The following is a 14509-nucleotide window of genomic DNA, read 5'->3' on the forward strand; positions in this document are numbered from 1 at the left end:
TCAGGACTTGACGCTTCCAGTTTAAACCTCAAGGTGATTTTTCAGTTTTGTGCGGCTATTTGGTAGTATCATTTCAGGGACATCCCAAGTCGTAATTTAAAGCACAGTTCTCTAGGTGTGATCTCCGACCAGCAGCATCAGCACCACCTTGATAATTTAGAAATGCAAATTACTGGATCCTACTCCAGGTCTAGTGAAACAGAAACTGTGAGGTGGGGCCCAGCAATCTGTTTTTAAAAATCCCTCAAGGGAATTCCCTGGCAGTCCAATGGTTAGAGCTTCGAGCTTTCACTGCCGAGGGCCGCGTTCAGTCCCTGATTGGGGAACTAAGATCCCGCAAGCCGCGAGGCGCGGCCAAAAAAAAAAGAAAAAAAATCCTTCAGGTGAGAAGTAATGTGTTCCCCTTAATTCAGATGTTGAAGGTGACCTCTTAAATGTCAGCTTAGCTAAACTAAGTTTTTACCTTCGAGATTGTTAACAAAGCCAAAACAGTTCTTAGATCTTACCCACTCAGAACTTAATGCCAGAAAATAAACTGAAATATAAATAAATTGTCTTTCCAGAAAGGGAAGGTCTTAGGAGAAGAATTTGAATCAACAATGAAAGCGGAATTTCAATTATCCATAGAGTTTATTAAATATAGCGTCTCATTTACAAATGTTTTGCTATCCTTTCAGACTTCCCCCAGCAAAGGTAGTCCACGGTAAATAATGAGTTCCCAGTAATTACGCCTGTAACAGAAGTAAATTCTGTTTTTATTATGTAAATAAAAATAAAATGAAAAAGCTAAAACACCTTGTTTAGGTTCTTCCACTCGGGTAGTGATCTCCTTTTGATAAGTCAGTGTGCAGCAAATCAGGATGGGTAGGATTTTGGTGGGACATACACACTAATCTATCATCTCAGGCAGGTCAGACATCATACTTCATAACTTCTACGGCCAGATTCTCATTTTCAGTTACTGTTTGCATTCATTTCTTCTCTGCACTCATGTCTCTCCCCTGATTGAAGAAATAAGAAAGGTTTATATATTAGGTGCCATTTTGCCATCAACATTAATATCTGCTATACAAAGAAGAGGGTTCTGTTTACATACACTTGTATAATGTGCTATGAGGAATCTCTGCTCCAGTGTTACCTACACTTTAGTCATTATTAGCATTAACAGGTAATGACTCAAACCATACTCAGTCAAGAGATATTTCTCAATAATGTAATCTTTGTTTCAAGTCTCCCAACTACCCTTACTGGGGTGGAATTCAAATAGTTCAAAAGCTTATATTCTCTCCCTTTAGTTTTTGACCTGAAGAGAATTAGTCACTCTGATTTTCATTTTAATTCAGAGATTAAGGAAAATATAACAATTGCTAACAACTGCTAAGTGCTTACGAAATGACTATAACTGTTTTAAGAGCTTTACACAAATTATCTCAATCCTTAATATAACTCTAAGAAGTAATGCGTTATTATTATTCTCCTTGTATAGATGAAGAAAGTGAGACCCAGAAGAGTCACTCATTCAATTGAACCATTTCAACAACCAGATCTGGCCTCTATTCCTGTTGTTGCAGACGTATGTGTATTTTAATTAATTAATTAATTATGTCGTGCTGCAAATGGTTACTGAGAGCCTACTGTGTCTGAAACAGTCAAGGCATTAGGGAGTCAGTAGCAAAAAAGACTAACCCTGCTCCAATGAGCTTACAATCTTGAGAATGGGGAGGGGAAACAAATAATAAACAAACTTATGTCAATAAGTACTAAGTATAACAAAGAAGAATGAATGGAGGAAAGTAAAAAATGGGATAGGGAGGTATCATTTTACATCTGCTGGTCAGAGAAAGTGTCCCAGATATGATACCATTTTAATTAATCCACTCAACCTAAAACCCAAGAAATGTGGAGAATATTTCAGTTATGTAACAGGTATTACACCCAGCTGAAATACCAAACACATGACTAAGCCTGTCCACCCACTGCCTCTCTCCTATCACAGTCTTTTATAGGCTTCTCTTTGGTCGCTGGGCCCTTTCCCTCCCTTTTGTAGTAGTTTGCTTCTTCCATTCTTTTTCTGACTCCTCATTTTCTCTCACCTTTCTTCTTTTCCCCATGCTCCTCCTCCTTCTTTCCTAAAAAAAATAGCTATAATTTGGCTGTGATATTGTTTTGTATTTATGAAATACAGCTTAACATTCACTGTTAAAACTTTTAAACAAAACTCTAAAGCATAACTCCTTTAGTTTTCTACAATTCCTGTTCCCTGTGCATGATGGCAAATTTCATGGTTTATGAAAGGAAGAGCCACTCAAATGCTGCTTTTCATGTAAAGGAGCCTTTTCTTCTATTTAGCACTAAATGCCCATGCCACCAACATGAAACTTTCCCCAAACTTTTCCCAAAGTTGAACTCTACCTCTCCTAAGTCTTCTTTTCCTGCAGCTAGGGTTTGGAGGGAAGTTGGGAGTATGAATCGAGAAGACTGCTGAAGTTGTTCATCTGAATAAAGTACAAAAATTAGTCTTCCAAAAGAAATCTCCTTATAATTTCTGGGTTCACAGTTGATCTAAGTATGCAGAAATATGTGACAGGAGAATCATAAAAAGCAAATAGTTGTAGAACTCAAGTTACAGTCGATAGATATCTAATTCAAAATTGTAAAAATATAGTTTTTCTTATGACTTTGTTCAGAATTAACCTTATCCAAGGGGGTATGGCCTTTGCCCTTTGATGGAATGTGATCTGTAGGCCCTTGGAATGTCCTGCATGATAAGAATTATCTTTGTTTACCAGGAGGCATTGAGCTACACTGCATAGTGTAATAGGATCATTTATGTTGGGTGCTTTGGGCCATGCCATATCTGTACTAGATCCAGAGGAAGTGGATACTAAAGATCCAGTCTGGACACCAAGGCTTGGGTGAGTTTCCCTAGTTGGCCATACATATTGTGTTGTCACACATTGTTGCAGGAAGGTGTTGTTAACACTCCATGACTCCACTGGGAAAGGGTTACCGAAAGCTCTGAGTTTGGAACCGTCCTAGATTCTGCTCCATGTGTCTCCTCCCTTTGCTGATTTTGCTTTGTGTTCTTTTGCTATAATAAACCCTAACCTTGAGTATAATAGCTTTTAGTGAATTCTGTGGGTCCTTCTAATCAATTATCTAATCTGAGAGTAGTTTTGGAGAGACCTCTGAACCCTGAAGTTGGTGTCAGATGTGTGAGTGCAGCCTTATGGACTGTTCTTAGCTCTGCGCTATGTCAAAATGGTATTATTATTATTTTTATATGCAGTTTTTATGTTTTTAATATTTATTTGGTTATACCAGGTCTTAGTTGCGGCAGGTGGGCTTCTTAGTTGTGACTTGCTGGCTTCTTAGTTGCGGCATGCATGTGGGACCTAGTTCCCTGACCAGAGATCGAACCCAGTCCCCCTGCATTGGAAGCGTGGAGTCTTATCCACTGCGCCACCAGGGAAGCCCCACAATGGTATTAATATTACTATATTTTTTTATCACTCAAATATTGGGATGATTTTTTTTGCCTTAATTTAATGAATTTGGTAGTTCCCACATGAGCCTAAGTCTATTCACCTAACTGCAGACTTCCAAAGAGTGATAAACACTTGTTTGGGCCTTAGTGAAAGATAAAGGGAAATGAAAGCAGTTAACTGTAAGCTTCCTTGACGATCTTACAAAACTGAGGGCTCCTGGAAGTCAAGGACAACCTTATTTCTCTTTGTATCTCCAGTGCCCATGCCAGTGACTAGCCCAGACACATTCAATGACTATCTCTTACTTAAATAAATTGATTTATAAATAAATATGCTAACTACTGCATGGCACAATTTGCTAGGACATTTTGACACACATCAAGAATCTCCTTATAGGGCTTCCCTGGTGGTGCAGTGGTTGACTGTCCGCCTGCCGATGCAGGGGACGTGGGTTCGTGCCCCGGTCCGGGAGGATCCCACATGATGCGGAGTGGCTAGGTCCGTGAGCCATGGCCGCTGGGCCTATGCGTCCGGAGCCTGTGCTCCGCAACTGGAGAGGCCGCAACGGTGAGAGGCCCGTGTACCACACACACACAAAAAAAGAATCTCCTTATAAACCTTCATAACTGAATTCTTCACTTTAGTTTCTTCTTTTATGGAGTTTCTGCTAACTCTTAATCTGTTACCTTACACTTGAAACATTGTATTTTTTTACTCATCATCAATCTTCACTCCTATATTTTAAATAAATTTTTATGTTACCTTTAATTTCTTGTCAATTTTAAATTTCATTACCATTTTCTTTATTATTACTTTCTCCTATTTTCTTTTTTATTTTAATTTATTTATTTTTGGCTGTGTTGGGTCTTCCTTGCCGTGCACGGGCTTCTCATTGCGGTGGCTTCTCCCACTGCGGAGCACCAGCTCTAAGCGAGCGGGCTTCAGCAGTTGTGGCTTGCGGGCTGTAGAGCACAGACTCAGCAGTTGTGGCGCATGGGCCTAGCTGCTCCTTGGCATGTGGGATCTTCCCGGACCAGGGCTCGAACCCGTGTCCCCTGAACCAGCAGGCAGACTCCCAACCATTGCACCACCAGGGAAGCTCTATTTTCTCCTATTTTCATATACCACAGTATTTTCTGAAATTTTAATTTTTTACTATATTTATTTTCTTCTTTAATTTGTTTTCTTTTTCAAAAAGACCAAACGTATTAGTTTGTTGGACATTCCAAAACAATCGTGCACCAGAGATTTGCTTTCCTGATTGCAGTTTAGGATTTCTCAGATGAATTAATTCAATTCATTCAATATTTTAAAAAGTACCTGCTGGGCTTCCCTGGTGGCGCAGTGGTTGAGAGTCCACCTGCCGATGCAGGGGACACGGGTTCGTGCCCCGGTCCGGGAGGATCCCACGTGCCGCGGAGTGGCTGGGCCCGTGAGCTATGGCCACTGGGCCTGCGCGTCCGGAGCCTGTGCTCCGCAACGGGAGAGGCCACAACAGTGAGAGGCCCGCGTAACGCAAAAAAAAAAAAAAAAAAAAAACCTGCTATGTGCTGAGATAATGTTTTATTTAACTGCAGAGGCCGCTATTTTGTCCTTTACAATCTCAGAGAAAAGTCCATCAGGACATCATGTGGGAGTTTTATTGACTTTGTCTCTGTGGATAGTGGTCTATTACAGTCTAAGTTGCTGGAATTCCTAAAAATCTACCAAGTATAAAGGTATTAAGTTCAGGTGATTTTACAACTTATTTCTATCTAATCTTTAAAGCACAAATACTTTTTACATTCAAGTATTTAAAGCATAAAAAGAATGACGTGGTGGTTTTAAAATATGTCCGCAAATTTTTAAAATATCCTTACCTCAAAAGTGGATTCTAATTCCCCTTCTGAATATATGCTAGGTTTAAGTGACTTGCTTCTAAAGAATAGAAAGTGGCAGAAGCGTCAGTGTATGATGTTCGAAACTAGGTCGCAGAAGGCATTCCTGGCACTCTCTTTCTCTATATAATTTCTCTTTCTGTGGGATAACAGCTAACGTGTTTTGAAGCGTCATTTAGCCCTCCAGAGAGGTCCATGTGGCAAGGAGCTGAGTTCCTCCTGCCACCAGCCACCAGGAACTTGTCTGGCATCCAACATGGCATTCAAGCCATCTTGGAAGGGAATCCTCCAGCTACAGTCTGGAGCCTATGCTCCAGATGACTGCAGCCTATGCTTACATCTTGACTTCAACCTCCTGAGAGACCCTGAGTCATAACCACCCAGCTAAGTCACTTCTGGATTCCTGATCACAGAAACTGAATGAGATAATAAATGTCCATTGATTTAAGCTGCTCAGTTTGGGGATAATTTATTATAAAGCAGTAAATAATAAAGGAGAGCCCTACAGTGAAGTTTATGAAGCTACCATAACCTTAAGGACAAAATCTGATGAAGGTAAACCCAAAAGAGAAAATCATAGAATGATTTTATATATGAATAGTAGAGATTTTAAAAATCCACGTAAAATATTAAAATTTATCCAGCCATTATTTAAGATAATAATACAACATGACCAAATAAGATTTGTCTTAGGACTGGAAGCATGGATTAACATTAGAAAATCTACATGTACTTTACTGCAAAAGGTTAAAGGAGTAAAAGGACATTATTTCATCAGGTGACAAAACTTCATAAATCATTCCTAATAAAAACTCTTAAAAAAGAATTAAAAGGAAACTACATTAGCACAATAAAGACTACTCTCTCACACACACACGTGCTCACACACACAGGTATTATTATAAATAATGAACTAACAAAGCTATTTCCATGAAAAGGAGAAAAAAGATGGTGACATCTAATAGCATGTCTAATATGAAATAGTTTGTGATTTTAGTTAACACAATAACAAGATAAAAGATTAAGAGAAATTGTTATTGGAAAGAATATCAAAGATTTTTTATTTGCTAATGACAGTATTATATGCAATGAAAATCAAGATAGCCCATTAAATATGGATTAGCATTGACAGAATTTTTAGCTAGATACAAAATGCATATAAATAATCACTCACTCAAGTCCTCTCCCCCCACGAATTTCAAACAGTGCTTTGGTCTGATGCCACGTGTCCACACAGATTAGAAGGCACAACCCTATGAAAATCAGCATTATATTTGTTGTAAGAATGTATATGGCTTAGTCTAGTGTCACACAGTAACCCTTTCTGTTGTATCATTTTTCACTACATTTATTTTTCATTGTATGAGTAATCCATCAATTCTAAAAAACTGTCAGCCATGATCATTTGAATCTCACATCTGCATCATTTTCTGCGTGTCCTGCTACTATGATTAGATGCATGCCAGACAATTTTACTAGTAATTCCAGATCTCTTAAACTCACTTATACATTCGTCTCTTTTCATTTTGGATAATTCCTTGTGTTCTGGTTATATAATTCATGAAAATTCTTCAGCTGGGTCCAATTGGCTATTAAAATCATTCAGTAAGCTTTTAATTTCAGTTCTGTTATAATTTTATATGTATATGTATAACTTGTTATATATATAATTTTATATGTATTATATAAATTTATGTTTATATTATATTTATATATATTATATATAATTATATATATAATTAATTATAGAATAGTAACATTTGTTTCTATAGAAAACAAATAGAAATTCTAGAAATAAATGTATATATATTTCTAGAATTTCTATTTGTTTTTTTCAAATCTATGTGATCATTCTTTGTATTCTCTTAATCCCGCACATATATATTTTTTTAAGATATTAAAGTTAGGCACTTGAAGTCTGTATCTGTTAATTTGTGCTTTTGCTTTCATTGTCTGTTGCTTTTGGTCATGGTGCCTTATTTCATGGTGTGTTTGGTTAATTTCGGTTGTGAAGCTGCTCGTTCATTTTCTTGGGTATTTATCTGTGAAGATTTATTGAGGCCTAAAGTGAAGCTTATGCTTCCAGAGAGGATTTGTATTTGCTTTTACCAGGTGCTCAGGGGCACCAGACCAGTTTGGGATATCCCTAAATTAAATTCTCAGCGTGGGTGTTTTGAATCCTTGTGGTATTAAAGCTGAAACAACTAAGTGTGAAGTCTGGCTTGTAGTCCGAATTCTCAGCAGTGGAATCTACTCAGCACCAACGTTCAGGGCAGACTGTTTGCCATCATCTATGGTGAGTGTGTTTGTGTGTTTATTTCTAGTTCATTTTGGTCTGGTGTCTCAGCTTCACTGGGAAAGAGTTCTTATCATGCTCCCCACCATGGCCAGGCGTCACATAACACCCTAAAAAACAAAGCGCAAGTTTGGGTGAAGTCGGCTGTGGTGCTTGGGGTTTCACGTGGGCCAAGCCCCTGGAACCGAGAGTTCCTTAGTTTTGTGGTGGCTCTTCCTTGCTTTTATAAATTAAAAAATATATTATTCTGGATTTTAATCGTTCATCCAAGTACCCAGCTTGCCATATTATGGAAAAATCTATCCCCATAATCCATGAATCCCTGTTTCTTTGGGAGATCGTGAGAACCCTAGAGTTTCTAAATTCATTCCTCCCTCAGCCAACAATACCCTCCACCTAAATTTTCCATCTCAACCAGCACTTCATTCCCAGCCCAGCCTCATCTACCTGGCAATTTTCTTGGTGACCTCTGACCATTGATTCCTCTCCTCCCAGCCACTTCCTCCCAGCCCCTCTGGACCTCTTTTCAGAGATTTAGCTTCCCGACAGAATCTATTCCTCAGCAGTGAAAACCTTTACCCCTATCCTACCGGCCAGAAAAGGCTTTCCTTCTCATTCTACTTCCTCTCCGTCCTTGACGCTCTGGGACATCCGGTAAAGCGGAGAGGGTGCTGAAAAGGGGGCCTCAGACCTCAATCAGGCGCCTTAACTGATTGAGTACTGTGCTTCCCTCTTGTGACCCAGAGGACTTTAAAGCTGAATGCTGCTCCCAAAGGACTATAAATTAAATATGACTTTCTGGGAAAGAAGATACAGTAGCTGACAGGGTTTGAAGGCTTCCCTTTCCCTTTCCTCGGTGCCTAGGCTCCTCCTCTCCCTCCCCCACCCGCTGCTCAGAGCTTCAAGCAGAAACTGCACCAATTACAAAGCAAGAAAACCAGAAAAACCTGTGTAACATTTCAGTGAAAACTCCCATTTCCTTCAGCATTTTTTCCAGAAATACATGTCTATATATATATATATTTTTTTTTTAAAAAGGAAAGAAATGGAAAAGCTCCGAGCAGAATGAAGTCAGAGCATGCGCCTTCGTGCTCTGGGCAAGGGGTCATCGCCAAATTCCGGATCAACCTTAGGATCAACTTGGAGACCTACACACGAAGAGGAAAGCTGCACACTTGAAATGGCATTTTCAGTGCAAATTGGTATCTGGTTATGTGGTATCATGGCTCTATGGAAGTGTACTTGCCCATAGTGAGCGCGCAATTAACAGCACATATTGTTATTTTCTAAGTTCCTCATAAGTATTTTCTACGCGGCTGTATTAGTTAAAGAACAGTAGTGAAGCTTTAAATTTGGCAGGAGACATCCGGAAATAGCCTTTGGAATGAAAGGATTACAACTCATCTGCTGAAAGCATGCGTGGCTCTTAAAAGAGCCTTTGGGGTTAGGTGTAAAGACGCTTACTTGGCAAGTTTACTTGGAGCTGGTGTACTTGGTGACAGCCTTGGTGCCCTCGGACACGGCGTGCTTGGCCAGCTCCCCGGGCAGCAGCAGGCGCACAGCCGTCTGGATCTCTCTGGAAGTGATGGTCGAGCGCTTGTTATAATGCGCCAGGCGCGACGCCTCGCCCGCAATGCGCTCGAAGATGTCGTTGACGAACGAGTTCATGATGCCCATAGCCTTGGACGAGATGCCAGTGTCCGGGTGGACCTGCTTCAGCACCTTGTACACGTACACGGAGTAACTCTCCTTGCGACTGCGCTTGCGCTTCTTGCCATCCTTCTTCTGCGCCTTGGTCACCGCCTTCTTGGAGCCCTTCTTCGGGGCCGGAGCAGACTTGGTGGGTTCAGGCATTGTAGCGTTAAAAATTCGAACACTAACGCTAACACCTGGGAAAAGAGTCGCCCCCGCTGAGGCCACATTTACTTATAGATGCGGTATTCAAATTAGGTTAGTAAGATTTCGCTCATGATTGGATTAATTTTATTGTGGCGTCACAAACAGGAATGTAAATGATACTAGCAGGTCTACCTTTTCATTGGCTGTTTAGTTAGTGTGCTTTGACCCAATCAGACGGGCCTAGACTAGACTACCCATAGCTAGTACAAATAGCCTTTTGAAGCACCTGCACTGTGTATTTCACAGCAAGCAGATGAAAGGAAATGATAACATGCTAGCTTTAAGTTAGTAACTGAAAGCAACTTCTCTGTTCCTTTGGATAACTTCGTGCATTGGTTCGGGCCCCGCAACTAGTCACCGTGTTAATGTCCAGCTGGAGCTGGTGGACAAACTCGTAAACGCATTACTCCGCGCCCTGGGCAGCTAACCAATAAGTAGCCACTACCTGCACCTAACGTGCTGGGCTGGGTCACCCTCTTAAAAGTTCACAATTCTTAACCTCTTCGTCCTCTATCAGAAGTCCTGATTATTTTTGTTACTTATTAACCATGATGTTTAAAATACTTGGGAGTATTTTTCCCGCAAACTTGCCAGTTTTGCCTGTCGGCATGCCCTTGTTAAGCAAAGAAAATGCAAGTGGCTCATTAAATGATAAACCATCTTTCGTGCAATGGGGTAAACATTTAAATTTCACTTTAGTGGTCTCCAGACACCTACAGAACGTAGTGCCTGATACGGTGGGGGGAGACTTCCTGCCCCTGAGTTTGTGCTCTCCCTTACCGCGCCCTTTGGGGCGAAGTGGGGACTTTCAACCAGCGGTCTCCACTCTCCGCACACTGGAGCCTAAAACAAGCTTACGCTCAGGCCTGTTCCCTGGTCAGTCTAACCGCACTCTTACCAGTTTCCTAAAGGGACTGTCACATTGTACTACAGCCGAGGCCATCAATACCCACCCCAGGGAGGGCCGCCCCTCACTTGCAGCCTTTCACTTCCTAACCACGCCCCCTTAAAACGTGCCAACAGCTCTTTTCCTGATATCTTTGGGTGGCTCTGAAAAGAGCCTTTGGGTTGTGTCGAGCTTCTAAGCCTTAAGCCAAAGCAACTTCCTATTTCTTCTTGGCTGCCGCCTTCTTTGGCTTGGCTGCCTTAGGTTTGGCGGTCTTTGGTTTAGCCGCCTTGGGCTTCACCGCCTTAGCTTTCGCTGGGCTCTTGGGCACCTTCTTCGGCTTGGCTGCTTTCGCTTTTTTCGGACTCTTTGCTTTTTTGGCTCCTGCAGCCGCGGCAGGCTTCTTCGCCTTCTTTGGGGTCTTCTTGGCGCTCTTCTTGGGGGTGGCCGCCCCCGTCGCCTTCTTGGGCTTCTTAGCCCCTCCTGCGGGCTTCTTGGGCTTGGCCGCGCCCGCCTTCTTGGCTTTGGGCTTAGCCTCCCCGGTGGCCGCCTTCCTGTTCAGCTTGAAAGAACCCGAGGCGCCGGTGCCCTTGGTCTGTACCAGAGTGCCCTTGCTCACCAAGCTCTTGAGACCCAGCTTGATCCGACTGTTATTCTTCTCTACATCGTAGCCCGCGGCCGCCAGCGCCTTCTTGAGCGCAGCCAGAGACACGCCGCTGCGCTCCTTGGAGGCGGCGACAGCCTTGGTGATGAGCTCGGACACCGGGGGCCCAGACGCTTTGCGCTTTGCGGCACCTGCAGCCTTACGGGCCTTCTTTTTCACCGGCGTCTTCTCGGCAGGGGCCGGTGCAGCAGGCGCGGCGGGCGCAGTCTCGGACATGTTGAAGGCGATTGCTGGGAAAGCAATTCGAGCCGGAAGCAGAGGCACTGGCCGGGACTCGGGCCGCGCCGCTGCGCCCGCCCGTTTATATAGGGCGGAGCTGCGCCGTGATTGGTGCGCTGTCCAGCCCGCCTCGCTGGCAGCCTCAGAGTGTCCTCTCGGATCCCGAGTTGTGTTTGTTACACCTCAAAAAATGCCAAAAATATCAAAATTCTCTGCACTGAATTGCCCGATTTTTCCCAGAAAATGATCCCCGAAGTCTCAGGCTTCACTCAGGTCTCAAATTATGAGGAAAGCACAAAACCTTATGCCAAAACCCAGCAATATTTCCCGCCGTGCTTGTCAAATTTCAACTCAGAGAAACAAAACTTTCTATTTTCTTCGTAAATTATAAACCGATCTTTAACTGTGGAGTTTTCTGACCTCTCAAATATGATTCTCCAAGTGGTTAGGTTCTTATAGGTCCAAAAAGCATGTAACTGGCATTAGGATTTTTATTACAAATCTGCACTTAAGTGAGGGAAGTAACACAGGCTCCTCTGAGAGTCCTGTCTATTGAGCCGAGGGCATTTGAGTTCATCAAACTGGTTTAGTTTAATGCTAAACAAATTATTGCCCATATGAGGTGAAATGTTGGACCCCTGGGACATCAACGTATGCAGCCATGGTTTTATTTCTTTCTGTTGCGTCTGGGTTTTTAAACAATTCCTTAGGATAATTCTTTTCCTGTCTGCTCCCAGGGGTTGGGGGAGGGGCGGTTGCTTCTCCTCCTCTGGACAACTGCTCCATGAGTTTAGATACCTTGAATTCAGGATATTTGGGAAGGAAAGGGAGTCCAAAACACAGGATACACAGATGGAAAAGGATTAATTTTCAAATAACACGCAGATGTTTTCTATGAAGTCACTGGAAGCGGAGGCGCACTTGGAAGAATTTGTTTGCAGTCTTGGTGAGTTCTTTTGGCATATGCTTCAGGATCAAATAGAAATATACTCTTTAGAGTTGGAATTCAAGCGTTGATCATAAGGGGAACTAAATGGAAACTGTAGATTATAACATATCTATTCCCTTTACCGGAGAAACCCAGACCCTGTTATCACTGAATAACTGATGAATGACTAGTCCACACAGCAAATATGGCTTCACTCATGAAGATTATGGTCCTATGCTTCCTGGAGCTCCATCAAAAAGAAAATAAGTTCCGTGTAGGATCGAATGACAAGTTCAGATTTCCAGCTCGGAAGCAGAGCTTTGAGGGACCATCCACGTTAAGTTTTTGTCCTCTGAAGACACCCTTTGCAAGGTCTTTGAAAAAGTGGTTTTATTTAGGTAGTACATATTGGCAATCACCAAAGTGTACACGTTGGCAATGAAAACCCAACTAAAGGAATTATTCCTGGAAAATGATCTGGACGGAATTGTCTTTAAAAACTACAAGCCATGTACTTGAAAGACTTGAAATTTTGGCCAGTGCTATAAGGTGATAGGATACAATTCTGTGGGTGTAGCTGGTTGTAACATGGCATTTGACATCACATTAATTTTTAGTTCCATTCCCCCAATTTTCTCCACACACAACAGACTCTACTACTGAAATAAAAGAATACAGATCTTTGATTCAACATGAATGAAATGTCTCAAAAGAGTCTTGTTTAAATTAATGCTGAATCTGGTATAAAAGACATATAAATTATCAATATTTTTTAAAGCCTTAATATGTAAACATTTTCAATGTAATTTGTGCATGCTAGTGAAAAATAAATATGCGCTTTGTTATATATTAAAATAAAAAGGGAGGGGATTAGGCTCCAAAACAGACCACTTGATGGTTACTACAGAAATTGATTTTATGGGCACTTTAATCCCAGGGCAGTGGGGTTATGCTCATTTGCAATGACAAACAAAACCACTCCCCTACGTAGTTGAAATTTGCAGAGCACACTGGAATTTTCTCTCAAATACCTCACTTTTTTCTATGTATTCCTAACGACTTCTGATTTGGAGGTACTTAAATTCTTCAAATTCTGGGATCTTTTAACTCATCTATGCTCATCTCCTATGTTGCAGTGTGTTTTCTATAAATAAAACTATTTGACAGACTTAAAGAAGACGTAGAGGATATGCCACTGTTACATCAAGCATTTATTTGAAATAGAAGTAACACCAAAGGCTCTATTTTCCTATTGATCTGTCAGTTATATCAGAACTACCTAGGGTGTTTGTGTGTGTGTGTGTGTGTGTATGTGTGTGTTGTACCTGTGCTTTAAATATAGATTCCAAAGTCTTGCCGCAGATAATTCTGAATTCTCCCAAGAAGACTGCTGGTAAGAGGTGCATCCAGGATTTCAGCTCACATCTGTTTGACTTCAAAGCATTTGCTCAGTGTTTTTCAGGCTGCAGGTCTGAACAATCATTAAAGGTTGCAAAATCAATTTTGTAGCACAAGGCCAAAATGTTTCCTTTTTAATGAACTAGAATAGAATACAAAGTATCAGAGCCCAAAGCAGGTAGTTTCAGTTTTCTGCATAGCTTTTTGATGGTGTGCTGGGTGCCACCGTGTAAAATGTATTTCTTACAGTACAATCTCATATGGCCAGAGTGGGAGGAGTCTTCCTCATGCATTTCTTGAACTTTTATAGCCATGAAATATTCTCAAGTGTGTTAATCGCTAATGATCTACAAAAAGTAATTTCCTATTATTGGCGTTTTTAAGCCTCTAAGAAACCCCAAGTCATAAAAAATGGGGAGCACTCTGCAAACATTTCCATTTTGAACACGGTAGCAACTGTGCTAAGAGTAATGATGAGATTTGTGGAAAAGCTGAAAGGAAAGTGAGGCTTATACTTAGTTCCTTTTACTCCAAAATTCTGGGCTCCAGAATCAAGCACTTGATTCTGGACTTTTCTATTTCAGTAGAAAAGTCAAGACAGAGTTTGGGGAAGAGGCGCTTTTTTGCTAAACAAATTAGCCCTTCTCCAGCTTCCTCATAGCAGGCGTGTTGTATGATCGCAGCCATGGTGACGCTATGAAGACCACCTGTAGATCTCTATCTGTTGGGACAGCCTCCCCTTTGTAGGCTCTTTTAAGAGGCACTCTATCTTGGCTTTTGGTGTAGAGCATTTCTGGAAAACTTCTTAAAATGGGCTATATATTATTTCAGAAATTGTTATTATTTTTATTTAA

At 41.4% G+C, this 14509-nt stretch overlaps 2 protein-coding genes across 2 annotated transcripts; both read right to left on the bottom strand.

The window, feature by feature from the left end:
* Window positions 1-607: 607 nt before the first annotated feature.
* LOC115866061 (histone H2B type 1-M) lies at window positions 608-9577 on the bottom strand. The gene is made up of 2 exons (XM_030881230.3): window positions 9126-9577; window positions 608-1001 (listed from the first exon to the last, which is right to left on the bottom strand). Exon 1 carries the CDS (start codon window positions 9513-9515, stop codon window positions 9135-9137), a length of 381 nt encoding a protein of 126 aa, XP_030737090.1. The 5' UTR covers window positions 9516-9577; the 3' UTR covers window positions 608-1001; window positions 9126-9134.
* A 91-nt stretch (window positions 9578-9668) lies between these two features.
* Window positions 9669-11326, bottom strand: H1-4 (H1.4 linker histone, cluster member). Its single transcript, XM_030881210.2, has one exon. It carries the CDS (start codon window positions 11324-11326, stop codon window positions 10667-10669), a length of 660 nt encoding a protein of 219 aa, XP_030737070.1. The 3' UTR covers window positions 9669-10666.
* Window positions 11327-14509: the final 3183 nt, after the last annotated feature.

Source organism: Globicephala melas, chromosome 11, assembly GCF_963455315.2.
Source record: "Globicephala melas chromosome 11, mGloMel1.2, whole genome shotgun sequence".
NCBI classification, from domain to species: domain Eukaryota; kingdom Metazoa; phylum Chordata; class Mammalia; order Artiodactyla; family Delphinidae; genus Globicephala; species Globicephala melas.